The sequence below is a fragment of the Balaenoptera musculus genome, chromosome 1 (assembly GCF_009873245.2).
Source record: "Balaenoptera musculus isolate JJ_BM4_2016_0621 chromosome 1, mBalMus1.pri.v3, whole genome shotgun sequence".
NCBI classification, from domain to species: domain Eukaryota; kingdom Metazoa; phylum Chordata; class Mammalia; order Artiodactyla; family Balaenopteridae; genus Balaenoptera; species Balaenoptera musculus.
Genome location: NC_045785.1, coordinates 127,400,061 through 127,417,451, shown reverse-complemented (window position 1 = coordinate 127,417,451; position 17,391 = coordinate 127,400,061). Strand labels below are relative to the sequence as shown.

Sequence of the window (17,391 nt, the reverse complement as noted above, 5' to 3'; positions counted from 1 at the left end):
CATTTCCACTGTACAGCAAAGTGATTCAGTTATACATATATATATATTCTGTTTCATATTCTTTTCCATTATGGTTTATCACAGGATATTGAATATAATTCCCTGTGCTATACAGTAGGACCTTGTTGTTTATTCATTCAGTGTGTAATAGTTTGCATCTGCTAATCCCAAACTCCCAATCCATCCTTTCCCCCACCCCACCACCCCCCACCCTTGGCTACCACAAGTCTGTTCCCTGTGTCTGTGAGTGTTTCTGTTTTGTAGATATGTTCATTTGTGTCATATTTTAGATTCCAAATGTAAGTGATATCATATGGTATTTGTATTTCTCTTTCTGACTTACTTCACTTAGTATGATAATCTTTAGGTCCATCCATGTTGCTTTAAATGGCCATATTTCACTCTTTTTTCTGGCAGAGTAGTATTCCATTGTAATATGTTCCACATCTTCTTTATCCATTCATCTGTTGATGAACATTTAAGTTGTTTCTATGTCTTGGCTATTGGAAATAGTGCTGCAGTGAACATTGGGGTGCATGTATCTTTTTGAATTATAGTTTCCTCCAGATATATGCCCAGAAGTGGGATTGCAGGATCATATGGCAACTCTATTTTTAGTTTTTTTGAGGAACGTCCATACTGTTTTCCACAGTGGCTGCACAATTTACATTCCCACCAACAGTGTAGGAGGATTCCCTTTTCTTCACACCCTCTTAAGCATTTGTCATTTGTAGACTTTTTAATGATGGCCATTCTGACCAATACAAGGTGGTACCTCATTGTAGTTTTGATTTGCATTTCTCTAATCATTAGAAATGTTGACCATCTTTTCATGTGCCTGTTGGCCATCTGTATGTCTTCTTTGGAGAAATGTCTATTTAAGTCTTCTGCCCAGTTTTCGATTGGGTTGATGGCTTTTTTGTTATTGAGTTGTATGTAGCTCCCTTTGCTTTGAATCATCTTATTGTTGTATTATTTCTTTAATTGATCAGTTGAGAATGGGAAGATTAAAAATTCATTGTTGAAGAGTTAGATTATTTTTTTCTTTTGTCCTGTTACGTTGATGTGCTTTGTATTTCTCCTGATCTCAAGGAGGATAGGTCTAATCACTTCTTTTCAAACTTATTTCACACATATCTAATATTTTTATCTTATGCTTTCTCTGATGACTTAGTAACATTTTTTTACTGACAAATGTTAGTCTCTGTTCTTAGTTCATGGCACTTATTAGGCACTCACATATTTTTTAGATGATGAATGGCTGAATGAATATCTGATTAATCCTTGACAGACTTTTTTAACCAAAAAACTTATTTAAACACTTTTAAAATATATTGTTTTGCTTCAAAATCAGTCACTTTTGATATCTTCTAAGAATCTAGCCTTCTCCCTGTGTAAATTTTTTTTTCTATAGTTGTGCCAAGTATTTGAATTTTTAAAGAGTATTTCTACCAGAATTCATAAGTTTATTTGAAAGCATTGAGGCCCTGGGAAGACTTCTCTTACTCTTATTGTAAAAGTGGATTGAGCAAACTGACCTGCAGCCATTTTTTACTTTTTGGTTTTTTTTTTTAGAATACAGAATGCCAGAGTTTGTGGGTAGAGGAAAGGAAAGATGTTGTTTTCATGCTTAAAAGGGAATAGATTTGCAGAAGTAGAAATTAATGTTTTCTTGTCTTTGTGTGACTAGATAAAAGAATGCTGTTATGTCGATTAATCCTTCTCTCCATCCTCTATGTGATATAGAAAGCTTATCGGATAATGCAACTGCTTTTAGCAACAGATCCAAACAACTTCGAAGGCAAATGTGGTGGCGTGGATGCAAAGTAAGTAAATTGGAAGATATTGGATAGGTCCGTCAGCATATCCAGTGGTATTCAAAGACGTGAAGAAAAAAGGGCCTCTAGGTGATAAGCTCTGTGGGGAACGGGACTACAACTGTCTTGCTTATTATTATATCTTCTGAAGCTGGGACATGGTGGAACTCAGTAAATATTTGTTGAATTAATATCTTATGGGTCAGAAATAACTAAAGGAATCAAGCAGTGCCTAAAAGGATGTTTTCATGGATTTCTTCGTAGAGAGTAATCCACATTTTATTAATAATTTAGCTTCCTCTAGATTTATCTTGTAAGAAATATTAACTTGTAATTTATTTTTAGTACCTTTTTGGAGCAACCTATAGCATTACATAGAGATATTTAAAAGACAGAAAGCAAGCCAGAGAAAAATATAATTTTCTGTTGGATGGGGAAAAAAATAAAAGCAGTTTAATGTGTCAGAATCCATATGGCAAATGGGGCTAAAAAGAAAATCCCACTGTCCCTCATTATTCCAGAGAAATCAGATACAGTCTTATGCCATACCACCCTCAACCTGCCTGATCGCAGAAGCTAAGCAGGGTCAGACCTGGTTAGTACTTGTATAGGAGAAATAAGATATAAAAGAAAAATTTGTAACAAGGAAAAAAATGGGAATCATTATATGCTAATATATTCCCGAAAAACATTTTATGGAAATGAATTTACTGCTTAAATCAAGTATGGCTACTATATATCAAACAGAAAAATGTTTCCCTTAAGATTTTATAGCAAATTTCATGTCATATGAGCAGATGTTTACTTTTTCCTCCTGATACTGTGTATCATTTTTGGCTTTGTTGAAAACCTTAGATATACCACATTGTTTTTAGTCTCTCATTTTCAAGTTTAGCAATAACTTTCAAAACTTGATGTTGACATATGCTAAGGATTTCTTTCAAGAGTTGCCTTGGATTTGCTTATTTTTGTTTACCTGTTGAATCCTCTTACTTTCAGAAATAGAACTTAGGGAAAGAAACAAGTTTCATTGCTCCTTTATGTAGAATTTAAATTTTCTGTTTTTCTTTAATGAATAAATTTTCTATTTCTATAGAAATTTTCTATCCTGCGGACTAGTTTGGAAGAACAAAAGGTCCATGAGCTACCTCCTCTCCCCACATGACTCATTCATGTGGCCATTAACAAAATGATAATGTGCATTTTGCCTAGCTTTTTTTTAGCTATATCTAGAGTTTCGTTTTGTACTTTACGGGGTCCACATCAAAGGAATAGTATGCTTTTAAGGGGAGAAATTGAATTCTATTTTTAATTTATATTTTTAAATAGTCTCTATATCACTACCATTTTCTGGATTAACTTCATAATGATTATTTGGGAAGAGCTAAGGAAAGGGATATGGGGACAGAAAAGAGATCAGAGCTTGCCAGTGGCTAAGGATGGAGGGGTGGAGATTGACTACAGCAGGGCATGAGGGAACTTTTTGAGTGGTGAAAATGTCTTATGTTTGACTATGAAGGTGATGGTTGACAACTGTATGTATGTCAAAACACATCAAAATGAACTTTAAGAGGGTGAATTTTATTGTATGTAAAGTATATTTTAATAAACCTGACTTTAAAAATAAGTAAGTGAACAGAATTATCCAATGGGTGGGGAGAGAGAATCAGTGAGACCTCTCTTAAGTATCTTATGGGGCTCTGAGGCTCTTATGTGTTTAATGAGAAACAGATTTTTGTCCATGTTGTTTGGAAGAAGAGAGCTTTGGACATGCATGAATACATTACTGCCATTTTTGGTTGTAAACGTTTCCTGGCCAGTGTTAGAAACTCCGTTTATTTAAGTGTTTTAAAATTGGTATTGATATTTCCATTTAAATCTTCTAAATGTTAAGCCTAGCACAAATTAACAGGGCAAATTAAGATATATTTTTGGTAAAGTTGAAAAGCTATTGTAAAATTCCAAATTACTTTAGAAATGTTTTTAGCTTAAAAAAAAGATGCAGAGCTTCCATATATTCTCTGGATTACTTGGTCACTAAACTACTTTACAGTGTAAAGTACTTTCTACATTTTTTGTTTATCATAATTAATAATTTTAATAGGCACCTGGTATTCAAATTGGAAAGCATCCATGTATTCTCTTGGTCACTTTGTTCTTGTCATGAATGTAATGCCACTAAAATGCAGCCAGTAGTTTTATTTTAGAAACATTTCATTAGCTACTTCTAGTTGCTGTTTGTGATATTCATCAGAGGGTTCTATGTGTTTATAATAACTGGGTATCTTTTTTCTGAATGAACCATCTTTAATCAATTATCTATGAAAATGTTTGGTGAAAACAAGACTCATTTGAATTCATCAGGAAAATCAAATCAATTTATAATTTATGCATTTTAGGATTAGATGAGGAATGTGACAATTTTATGGAGAGAGGTGATGTAGACCTAAAATATTAACTAGCTAAGGACTAATCTTAAGGTTTCGCCTCTCAACTGTGAAACTGACACACAGAATGCTCTTAGGCAAGTTATTTATTAAATGAGGTTCTTCACGAAAAATCTAAATTATATTCCTCAAAATGAAGATTAAAATGCTAAGAAGAAAGTAAGGGGAGCAAAAACTAACAGAATTCTAATATACTTTGAGAATAAGTGCTATAAAAAATGCTGCCTTATACTATATATATTGAACCATCTGTATTGGATGCCAATCTTATTCATAATATCCTGACACTTCTGAACAGAGTTGATAAAATATTGTTCTTTTCCTGGTCTTAGATTAGAAATGTGTGAGAAATCATAGACAAAAAAGATCAGGCCCATAAAGGCTTTGATTATTACTGTTTACTCTTCAGCCTTAAACAATAAAATCTAGGCAAGCCAAAACCCTCAAATTTGGGGAACTCTGATTATTACAAAAAGATGCAAATAGTCAGAAGTTCATATGAGAAAAAATTTGGAAACCTTTCAAGGAATGAGCCTGTCCAATGATGAGTTAGTGTAATGAGGTAAACAGCACAACAGATAGTCTTTATTAACAAGTCAGACATTAATCTTTCTTATGCCTTTTTGTGTGTTGTAGATAAAAGCTATCATGGCTTTGGTTGCTGTTATCGTTTTGTTAGTGATTATCAGTAAGTATTTACTGGATTATTAATTTGGAGGGGGTGTCATTTGTTTTGAAGTTCATTTAAATTTCCTTTTTAATTTATATTCAGTTGACCTAGTATGACTAATGTCAGGATTGAGTAATGACTTCTGACTCCAGTAAGGAGCTCTTAACCTAGAATCTGTAGCTCTCTGAAAATGCACATAAATTGTATGTAAAATTTTATGTGAATATGCATATGTACAGTTTTATGGTGAGAGTATATCTTTCATCAGATTCTCAAAGAGAACCTCTGTCCTACCCTCCACCCCTACCCCTGCAAAGGCAGGGCTAAGTGATTTGTTTGAGGCCAAATATGGCTACTCTTACGCTCAGGACCGTAACACTCATTTTCTATTTATTTCTAACTTTTAGGTATGGCAGCTTGCATTTCATAATATTGTGTTTGAAGGAAAATCCAGATAAATTCTCCAGATGATAATTTTTGTTTTGGATTTGAGCTTCATTTCAGTCATTGAAACATAACTCTTGCCCTTCCTTTTTTTTCCCCTTAATATTCTTTTTAAAGTCAGATCATTCAAAAAAAATTTTTTTTAGTGTAGTTGATTTACATTGTTGTGTTTGTTTCAGGTATACAGCAAAGTGATTCAGTTATATATTATTTCAGATTATTTTCCATTATAGGTTATTACAAGATGTTGAATACAGTTCCCTGTGCTATATAGTAGGTCCTTGTTGCTTATCTATTTTATGTATAGTAGTTTGTTTCTGTTAATTCCGTATTCCTAATCTATCCCTCCCCCCTCCCCTTTCCTCTTTGATAACCAGAAGTTTGTTTTCTATGACTGTGAGTCTGTTTCTGTTTTGTATATGGATTCATATGTATTACTTTTTAGATTCCACATACAAGTGATATCATATATTTGTCTTTCTCTGGTCAGATCATTTTTAATACCTCCTTTTCTCCAAAGCTTCTTTATCTATATTTACAGGGATTTTTATAAAGATTTGGAAAGTATCTCAGAATGACCATTTGAAAAATTCCATGGTGATACTCTTTTTAAACAGAAAAAAAGATTTTGTTCTAAAGAAAAAGTCAGTCCTCATCATTTGTGGATTCTGTGTTTGTGAATTCACCTACTAGCTAACATTGATCAGTTACCCCAGTGCTTTCGGAGTCATTGGCAGATGCGGTCAGAGAAGCGAATGTTAGTGCACAGTTTCTCACATTTTTGTGTGTCTTGTTGATGCTTTTGCTGTTTAAAAAGGCCCCCAAGTATACTGGTGCTGCAGTGCTGGCTAGTGTTGCTGAGCACAGCAAGGCTGTGATGTGTCTTGTGGAGGAAATACACGTGTTAGATGAGCTTTGTTCAGGCGTGAGTGACAGCACTGTTGGCCAGGAGTTGAGTGTTAATAAGCCAACAGTATATAGTAAATAAGGTGTCTTCACACAGAAACATGTAAAACAAGGTTATGTATGGATTGGTTGTCAAAAATGTTGTAGTCAGAGGCTGGCAGGGATTTAAGCCTGTGTTTCCCCTCAGAGCAGTGGTTCAGTGTTTACTCATTCAGTGTTTGTGGTGACTTTATAGAACATAACTACTGCCAGTACCAAGAATCAACCAATGGAATGTTGAATAACATAAAGAAGAAAATAAAATCCAACTGTTCTCTTACCACACAGAGATAGCTACTATTAATATAACTATTGTATATACTTTAAGTCTTTTCCTATTAATATATAAACATGTTTTTCAAAAACTAAGATCATATGTATACTTTCTAATAAATATATTGTAAATATTTTCCCATGTTATTAAATATTTAAAAAGTATTTTAGCTGCTTTATGCTATGGTTATGTATTAATCTATTTGATCAAAATGCTAATGTTAGACATTTAGGTTGTTTCATATTTTTGCTTCTCCATTCCCATTTGTTATCTATCATTTCAGATAAAAGTTGTCCTCATTAACTATTTTCAAAATGGACACTAGTTTCAAAATGGACACAGCTACATTTAGGAGTATTGTTTCTAACATAGCATATGAATCTGATTTTGATGTTTCTTTTTCATTTTTTTCTCTTGCAGTTCTTATAGTTGTGAAATACCATACTTGATTTGATGACAGATCTTCATTAAACAAAATCTGGGACAATAATAATAAAAGACTGCTGCATAATTTAAATGAAACCCATGTATATAACTTTCAAAGCTTCTTTTTCAAGAAATTAAGAGGCAAGTGTCACTTCAAATTGGAGCATTGAGAATGTCCCATTATCTTCTTCCCTTCCAACAAAGTGTGCTTTTAATAATTATGTTTAAGGCAAAGATAACCAGCCTCGATTTTGCCATATTCCAAGGGTCTAATTTGAAACTAGATACTTGCCAGTTCATTATTTGTATATATAGTTAAACACTGATAATGATATTTCATACTGTTATTTTAATGGCATAAGGACTTGCATTTGTTGCATCAAGGTGGGGGTCAGGCTGGTGGTCAGGGAGCCTCTGTAGAGTACCAAATCATTATGCCGAAAGACGTGTGTAACCATTCCATTGATATTTGCAAGATTCTTCTCATATTACAATTGCTTTGCAAGCAATTTTCACATGTTTATGGGTGTAACAAAAGCTAAATGTTGTAAATGTTGCTGCCTTCAGCTATAACTAACAACATTCCAGTAAACCTATTTTTGGCTGTATAAGGGAACGTGTAGTAATTTTTTGGCATTTGGATTATGGAAATGGGAAATATAAACTGTGAAAGGCCTAGTATGGCATCATAAAACTGGAGATAATAAAATTATTGGAGAGTGTCATTGGAGTATTTGAAAGTGACCAACATAAAGCTAGAAGTCATGGTCTGGTCTGTTTTCAGTTAGCCTCCAATAAGGAGGACCAGTCCAAATGTGAGTAAATGAAATCCACAGGTAACTTGTCCCCTACTTTTCTTTTTGTTAATAGCTTTCCTCTTTAACTTCAAATAGCCCTTTTACCAGAAGTGCTAAAAGTAGCAAAATCATCTGCTTAGAATTTGTGCGTTTTGTATTCCCTCTTTATCTCCTGGAAAATGCATGTGATATGTACAATCCAGTGTCAAATTAGCCAACAATAATGAATATAAAAAGTCAGGAGCCTAGCTAATCAGTCAGTCAGAGTAACCAAATGCTAGGGTCACCATTAATCTCAGTCTGTTTTTATAATGATAAAAAGTGTTGTTAACTTTAAAATATGCCAGCCTTCTTGGGTTGTTTAACCATGTGAAAGTGAACATACATAGTTCTCTAATGTGTGTGAGGAAGAAGTTTTATAATAAAATTGGAGGTTCTGCAGAAACTTGTGTACATGGACATCTTCACAATGTATATATAACTCTAAATTTGAAACAGGGTTAATAGAAAGTACCAGTATTTAAATAAGAAAAAAAATGATCCTTATAGGGTTTATTGCTTTGGTAATTTTAATTCAAAATGTATGAAACATAGAATCTTCATTTTTTGTTTTTTTTTTTTAAATTCTACAGGATTAGTACTAAGATGAAAAAATGTTCTCTTTAGAATGGAAAGAAATTTGAAGGGAAAAAGCAGATTAAGAGATATTCAAGACACCTTCAAGTCATGAAGATCTAAATATAATTGCTTAGTATTACAGTCTACTAAGAACATTTAAAAAGAAAGAGATAAAGGTCTTACATACTATGGAGTGTTTTCTCTGGTCTCTCCACTTTTCGTAAATGTCAATTACTGTAAATACCAAACATAATAAATACTAAACCCTTTGACAAAAGAGGATACCCAGGAAAATGAGCATTTTTAGAATTTCAGTAGCTAATCTCGTTCAGGAATGGGAATGTTTCAACTGAGTGGACAGAATCAGTACTAACAAACATGTGTGTCCTTGATTTGGGATTGGAACTAGACTCACCAGTGGTTAATTTTCCATTAGTTGGTATAGAAATCTGGTTTCTTCATATCTATCAATCAGTGAAGAGGAAGATTATTTCTCAAAAAGAATCCACATTTCCAGTGTTTGTTTCTTTAATAAAGTATGCTTTTAAATAAAGAAAGAAAATAAAATTTTTAAAATTTTTAACCATGAAAAATAAAGGAAATATTTATATGACAATATCATGTATACGTAGTTCTCTTTGTATTTAAATATATTGCTGCTGAGAATACTGGTGGCGGATATGTTACTCTGTTAGAGCTTTGCACTAATGGTGGCTTGGCTCACAGTTTATCATTTCATCTTTCTTGGTCTTCATTAATCCTGAGACCCTTAAAGTGGCTGGCATGTTTATGACTTTATTATCATAACCTTGGAGACATGAGCCTTCAGAAAAAGAAAAATTCGTTCAAATTGATGCCAGGCCTACCTTCCTCCCCTCCCTTAATCATTCTTTTCCTTATTCAGCTCGGATCATCCTGCACTTGAAAAATGAAGTTTCCGCACCATCAGAACTCTCATTATTTAACAGCAATGCAGAGCAACAGAAAAATTCAAGTAGCTTTGTAAATACTGGTTGATACCCAGTGAAATCAGGTCACTATTTTTATAATGCCTGCAAGATACCCTCGTGATTTATGTTTAATTACTGAAACCTATTGCCCTGCAGCAGTTTCATGATAATGCTGATTAATTAGTTCCTCCTACTGATTATAACCCAGTAATACCTGTGGTCTTTCTTTTGGCCCCTCTATCTTGATAAAGCTCACTGGAAATTGCCCTCAGGTTTTATAAACTTGGGGATTTCTTAACTAAAGAAAAGTTCAATGTTGAAAATGGAACATTATCTAAAATGGAGGAAGGGTAATTAGTACACATCAAATACAGAAATACCTTCTGTTAGCGCTTTGGTATATTGCTTATGATAGTCTTCCTGTGCAGTCACTCTGCACTAGAAAATTATAACTTCATTTTTTTAATAGCAAAATTGGGCATCTTTCAATTCTGTGTAGCATGTGAGTATCCTGGAAATGATTATACATGTACAAACTGAGAAGAAAAAAAAAAGGAAATTTCTCATCAGAACAATCTTAAACATGCTTAATGGCCTGTCAGCATTGTTGCCCACACTACCTACATCTAAATGTGTATATACTACAATTAGAAAATACGCAAGAAATTGTCTTTTCATGTTGAGAATGAATGCCTTTAGAAGATGCCTTTAGAAGATGTTCTTACCTCATTGGTTGCTCCTCTTCTCCCCAGCTCAACATTGGACTGCTCCGGGATTCAGGTCTTGGTCTGAATCACACATCTCCACACACATCCCCTTTGGTAATCTTATCTAATCTTCTTATAATTTGAAATAACATTTATGTGCTGACAAATCCCAAGTTTATGTCTCCTGCTTGACTTCTGAATACGGACTTTATTCAATATTCTAGAGGACCTTGGCCAAGATGGCAGAGTAGGAAGACCCTGAGCTCACCTCCACTTATGGGCACACCAAAATCACAACTATTTACAGAGTAACTATGGATCTAGCAGAAAAGATCATCTACAACTAAAGATATAAAGAAGGAACCACAATGTGATGGGTAGGAGAGGTAGAGTTGCAGTATGGTTAAGACCCACGCCCCTGGGTAGGCGACCCACAAATGAGAGGATAGTTACAATTGTAGAGGTTCTTCCCAAGGAGTAATGGGTCTGAGCCCCATATTGGCTCCCCAGCCTAGGCATCCTACACCAGGAAGATGAGCCTCTAGATTCTTGGCTTTGAAGGTCAGTAGGGCTTACATTTGGGAGAACCAGAGGGCTGTGGGAAATAGAGGCTCCACTCTTAAAGAGCACACACAAAAATCTCACGTGCTCTGGGATCCAGGGCAGAAGAAGTAATTTGAAAGGAGTCTGGGTCAGACCCAACTGCTGGTCTTGGAGAACCTCCTAGAGAGGTAGGAGGCAACTGGAGCTCGCCCTGGGGACAGAGATGCTGGTGGCAGCCACTTATGGCAGCTTGTTCTACCATGTAGACACTGGTGCTGGCAAGCACCATTTTGGTATCTTTCCTCTAGCTTATTAGCACTGGGACCTGGCCTTACCCACCAGCCTGTTGGCACCAGTACTGGGACACCTCAGGCCAAGCAACTAGCCGTGTGGGGACACAGCCCCACCTACCAGCAGGAGACAACCTTAAGAACCCCTGAGGCCACAGCCTGTCTAGGACACAGTCCTGTCCACCAGAGGGTCCAGGATCCAGCCCTACTCATTGGCATTGGCAGTACCACCGGGACTTCCAAGGTCCCGCAGCCAGAGACCCCGGGACCTGGTTCTGCCCACCAGTGAGCTGTCACTAGCCACAGGAACGCCATCACCAGCACCAGCCTGAGGACTCGCTAGGCTGCAGCCCCACCCACCATCAGGCCAATACCAGCTCCAAGACACATTGGACCCCTCAGCCAGCTGCCCCAGGATCCAGCCCTACTCACCAGTGGGCCAGTACCAGCTTTGAGACACACCAGAACCCACACCTAGCCATGTCAGGAACCAGCCCCAACCACCAGCAGGATGACACTAGATCTGGGAACCCTGGCCCTGCAACTACCTACTTCAGAACCTAGCTCTGTCCACCAGCAGGCCAGCACTAGCCCTGCCCACCACCCAGGGTTCCACAGCCAGCCACCCTGTGACCTGGCCCAACCAGTAGCTGCACCCTCTGCACAAGGCAGGGCCTGCAACCTACTGGACTGGGAGCCAGCCATGCCTACCAGACCACCCACAGTAGTCAGCCCGCCACAATAGAAGGATCCATGCAGCCCACAGAGGGGGCACCTCCAGAGCATACAGCTCTGGTGACCAGAGGGGAGTGCGCTGCTGGAATGCACAGGACATCGTCTACAAAAGGCCACTTATCCAAGGTGATACAAACTCATAGAAATAACAGCAAAATAGGCAAAATGAGGCAGTAGAGGAACATGTTCCAAACTAAGGAAGAGGATAAAACCCCGGAAGAAGCACTAAGTGAAGTTTAAAGGCAATCTACCTGATAAAGAGTTCAAGGTATTGACTGGAAAGATGATCAAAGAACTTGAGAGAAGAATGGATGAAGACAGTAAGAAGTTTAACAGATTTAGAAGATATAAAGAAGAACCAAGCAAAGCTGAAGAATACAATATCCAAAGTAAAAGACACACTAGACAGAATCAACAGATTAGATGATGATATAGAGAAACGGACCAGTGAGCTGGAAGATAGAGTAGTGGAAACCACTGAAGCTTAACAAAGGAAAAAAAAAAGAATAAAAAGAAATGAGAATAATTTAAGAGACCTCTGAGACAGCATCAAGTGTACTAACTCTTGCATTATAAGGATCCCAGAGGAGAAGGGAGAGAAAGGGGCAGAGAACATATTTGAAGACATAATAGCTGAAAACTTCCCTAACCTGGGAAAGGAAACAGACATCCAATTATAGGAAGCACAGAGTCCCGAAAGGATCAACCCAAAGAAATTAATGCCAGGACACATTGTAATTAAAATGGCAAAAATAAATATAAAGAGAAAATATTAAGCAGTAAGGGAAAAGCAACAAGTTACATACAAGGGAACTCCTATTAGGCAATCAGCTGGCTTTTCACCAGAAACTCTGCAGGCCAGAAGGGAGTGGTACAATAAATTTAAAGTGATGAAAGGGAAAAACCTACAACTAAGAATACTCTACCCATCAAGGCTTTCATTTGGATTTGATAAAGAGAGCAAAGGTTTTACAGACAAACAAAAGCTAAAAGAGCTCAGCTTTACGAGAAATGTTAAAGGGATTTCTCTGAGCAAAAAAGAAAAGGCTACAGCTAGAAACCTGAAAATTACAGAAGGAGAAAACTCTTTGGTAAAAGCAAATATACAGTAAAGGTAGTGAGTGAATCAACCATGTGCAAAGCTAAGTAGGAAAGTTAAAGACAAAATTAGTAAAATCATCTATGGCTGCAATAAATAGTTAAGGGATACACAAAACAAAAAGATGTAAAATATGGTGTCAAAAAGAGTAATCGTGGTGGGGAGGGGGATAAAAATGCAAGGTTGTTAAAATGCATTTAAAATTAAGATATCAACAACTTAAAATAATCACATATATATAGGTTGCTATATATAAACCTCATGGTAATGACACACCAAAAATCTATACTACATACACATGCAAGAAAGAAGAAGGAATCAAAACATAAACCCTAAAAATAGTCATCAAATCAAAAGGGAAAAGAACAAAAGAAAGGAACAAAAATAACTAGAAAAACAACCCCAAAACAATTAACAAAATGGCAATAAGTACATACCTATCAATAATTACTGTAAATGGAAAGGGACTAAATGCTCCAATCAAAAGACAGAGTGGCTGAACGGATGAAAAAAAAAAAAAAGACCCATATATATGCTGTCTACAAGAGACTCATTTCTGATCTAAAGACACAGACTGAAAGTCAGGGGATGGAAAATGGTATTCCATGCAAGTGGAAATCAAAAGAAAGCTGAGGTAGCAGTACTTATACCAAACAAAATAGACTTTAAAACAAAGACTGTAACAAGAGACAAAGAAGGACAGTACATAATGACCAAAGGTCAATCCAAGAAGAAGATGTAACAATTGTAAATATATATGCATTCAACATAGGAGCACCTAAATACATACAGCAAATATTAACAGACATAAAGGGGGAAATTGACAGTAAAACACAGTAACAGCAGGGGACTTTAACACGCCACTTACATCAATGAACAGATCATCTAGACAGAAAAATAAGAAAACACTGGTCTTAAATGACACATTAGACTAAATGAACTTAATAGATATAGAGAGAGAATACTATATCCAAAAGCAGCAGAACACACATTCTTTTCAATGTACATGGAACATTCGCCAGGATAAAGTACATGTTAGGCCACAAAACAAGTCTTAGTAAATTTTAAAAATTGAAATCATATCAAGCATCTTTACTGATCACAACACAATGAAACTGGAAATCAACTACAAGATAAAAACTGCAAAAAGCACAAACACATGGAGGCTAAACAATATTCTACTAAACAACCAATGGATCACTGAAGAAAATTTAAAAATACCTGGAGATAAATAGAACAACACAATGATTCAAAACCTATGGGACACAGCAAAAGCAGTTCTAAGAGGGAATTTTATAGTGATATAAGCATACCTCAGGAAACAAGAAAATCCTCAAGTAAAAAACCTAACCTTACAACTAAAGGAACTAGAAAAAGAAGAACAAAACCCAAAGTTGGTAAAAGGAAAGAAATCATAAAGAGCAGAGCAGAAATAAATGAAATAGAAATTTTAAAAAGCAATAGAAAAGATCAATGAAACTAAGAGTTGGTTCTTTGAAAAGATAAAATTGATAAACCTTTAGCCAGACTCATCAAGAAAAAAAGAGGGAGGGCCCAAATCAATAAAATTGGAAGTGAAAAAGGAGAAGTTACAACATATACTTCAGAAATACAAAAGGATCATAAGAGATTACTACAAACAATTATATGCCAGTAAAATGGACAACCTAGAAGAAATGGACAAATCTTAGAAAGGTACAATCTCCCAAGACTGAACCAGGAAGAAATAGAAAATATGAACAGACCAATTACCAGTAATGAAATTGAATCAGTAATTTTAAAACTCCCAACAAGCAAAAGTCCAGGCCCAGACAGCTTCACAGCTGAATTCTACCAAACATTTAGAAAATAGTTAACACCTATCCTTCTCAAACTATTTAAAAAATTGCAGAGGAAGGAACACTTCTGAACTCATTCTTTGAGGCCAGAATCACCCTGATACCAAAACCACACAAAGATATCACACACACACAATTTCAGGCCAATATCACTCATGAACATAGATGCAGGAATCCTCAACCAAATATTAGCAAACCAAATTCAACAATATATTAAAAGGATCATAACCATGATCAAGTGAGATTTATCCCAGGGATGCAAGGATTTTTTATTTTATTTATTTATTTATTTTTAATTTTTTTCCCCATGGGCCAATTTTTTTCTTTTTTTAAAAAATTTTTTATTGGAGTATAGTTGCTTTACAATATTGTGTTAGTTTCTACTGTACAGCAAAGTGAATCAGCAGTACGTATACATATATCCCCTCTTTTTTGGATTTCCTTCCCATTTAGGTCAACACAGAGCATTGAGTAGAGTTCCCTGTGCTATACAGTAGGTTCTCATTAGTTATCTATTTTATACATAGTATCAATTGTGTATATATATCAATCCCAATCTGCCAATTCATCCCACCCCCCTGCCTTTCCCCCTTGGTATCCATGCATTTGTTCTCTACATCTGAAGGATTTTTTAATATTCACAAAATCAATGTGATAAACCACATTAACAAACTGAAGAAGAAAAACCATGTGATCATTTCAATAGATGCAAAAAAAGCTTTTTACAAAATTCAACATCCATTTATGTTTTATCACAAACATAAATTATAAAGAGTTTTCATACTCTCAACAAGTGGGACAGAGGGAACATACCTCAACATAATAAAGGCCATATATGATAAGCCCAGAACAAACATACTCAATTATGAAAAGCTGAAAGCATTTCTTCTAAGATCAGGAACAAGACAAGGATGCCCACTCTTGCCACTTTTATTCAACATAGAATTGGAAACCCTAGCCACAGCAGTCAGAGAAGAAATAAAAGGAATCCAAATTGGAAAGGAAGAAGTAAAGTTGTCACTGTTTGCAGATGACATGACCCCATACATAGAAAATCCTAAAGACGCCACAAAAAACTACTAGAGCTCAATAAATTCAATAAAGTTGAAGGATACAAAATAAACATACAAAAATCTGTCACATTTCTATATACTAACAAAAACTATTAGAAGGAAATTAAGAAACAATTCCATTTACCATCACATCAAAAAGAGTAACATACCTAGGAATAAATCTAAGGAGGTAAAAACCTCCTTGGAAAACTATAAGACAATGATGAAAGAAATTGAAGATGACACAGACAGTTGGAAAGATGTATCGTGTTCATGGATTGGAAGAATTAATATGGTTAAAATGACCATATTCCCAAGGCAATCTACAGATTGAGTGCAATCCCTATCAAATTACCAATGGCATTTTTCACATAACTGTAACAAAAAATTTTTAAATTTGTATGGAGACACAAAAGACCCTGAATAGCCAAAGAAATCTTGAGAAAGAAAAATGGAGCTGGAGGAATCAGGCACCCTGACTTTAGACTATATTACAAAGCTACAGTCATCAAAACAGTACGGTAGGGGCTTCCCTGGTGGCGCAGTGGTTGAGAATATGCCTGCCAATGCAGGGGACACGGGTTCGAGCCCTGGTCTGGGAAGATCCCACATGCCGCAGAGCAACTGGGCCCATGAGCCACAATTACTGAGCCTGTGCGTCTGGAGCCTGTGCTCCACAACAAGGGAGGCCGCGATAGTGAGAGGCCTGCGCACCGTGATGAAGAGTGGACCCCACTTGCCACAACTAGAGAAAGCCCTCGCACAGAAACGAAGACCCAACACAGCCATAAATAAATAAATTAAAAAAAAAAAAAACAGTACGGTACTGTCACAAAAACAGAAATATAGATCAATGGTACAGGATAGAAAGCCCAGAAATAAACCCATGCACCTATGGCCAATTAATCTATGACAAAGGAGGCAAGACTATGAAATGGAGGAAAGACACTCTCTTCGATAAGTGGCTGGGAAAACTGGACAGCTACATGTAAAAAAATGAAATCAGAACATTCTTTAACACCATACACAAAAATAAACTCAAAATGGATTAAAGGTCTAAATGTAAGACCAGATAGTATAAAACTCTTAGAGGAAAACATAGGCAGAACACTCTTTGACATAAACGCAGTAATATCTTTTTTGATCATCTCCCAAAAATAAACAAATGGGACCTAATTAAACTCAAAAGCTTTTGCACAGCAAAGGAAACCATAAACAAAACAAAAAGACAACCCACAGAATGGGAGAAAATATTTGCAAACGATGCAATTGACAAGGGAGTAGTCTCCAAAATTTACAAACAGCTCATTCAGCTCAATATTTAAAAAAACCAAATAATCCAATCAAAAAAATTGGCAGAAGATCTAAAGAGACATTTCTCCAAGGAAGACATACAGATGGCCAAGAGGCACATGAAAAGATGCTCAACATTGCTAACTAGCTATTAGAGAAATGCAAATTAGAAGTACAATGAGATATCACCTCACACCAGTCAGAATGATCATCATCAAAAAATCTGCAAACAATAAATGCTGGAGAGGTTGTGGAGAAAGGGGAACCCTCCTACACTGTTGGTAGGAATGTAAATTGATACAGCCACTATGGAGAACAGTATGGAGGTTCCTTAAAAAACTAAAAATAGAGCTACCATATGATCCAGCAATCCCACTCTTGGGCATATATCCAGAGAAAAACATGGTTCAAAAGGATACATGCACCCCAATGTTCATTGCAGCACT

The 17,391-nt window shown here is 35.9% G+C and overlaps 1 protein-coding gene and 1 long non-coding RNA gene across 5 annotated transcripts in view; one reads left to right on the top strand and one right to left on the bottom strand.

The window, feature by feature from the left end:
• Nucleotides 1-8,438, top strand: part of VAMP4 (vesicle associated membrane protein 4) — a 28,737-nt gene extending 20,299 nt beyond the window's left edge. For 3 of the 4 annotated variants that reach the window (XM_036823042.1, XM_036823060.1, XM_036823050.1), the window contains 3 exons: nucleotides 1,747-1,826; nucleotides 4,901-4,952; nucleotides 7,018-7,630. In XM_036823042.1, coding sequence (XP_036678937.1) covers nucleotides 1,747-1,826; nucleotides 4,901-4,952; nucleotides 7,018-7,046 — 161 coding nt within the window. In that variant the 3' untranslated portion in view covers nucleotides 7,047-7,630. Of the gene's footprint in view, nucleotides 1-1,746; nucleotides 1,827-4,900; nucleotides 4,953-7,017 lie in introns of all 4 variants that reach the window. The other variant, XM_036823032.1, reaches the window with a different exon arrangement.
• Nucleotides 8,439-8,565: 127 nt separating this feature from the next.
• LOC118879893 overlaps nucleotides 8,566-17,391 on the bottom strand; it is a 40,314-nt gene continuing 31,488 nt past the window's right edge. Inside the window, exons 2-3 of the long non-coding RNA XR_005016174.1 lie at nucleotides 9,769-9,924; nucleotides 8,566-8,979 (exon numbers count right to left, since the gene is read on the bottom strand). This is a non-coding gene — a long non-coding RNA (uncharacterized LOC118879893). The remainder of the gene's footprint in view (nucleotides 8,980-9,768; nucleotides 9,925-17,391) is intronic.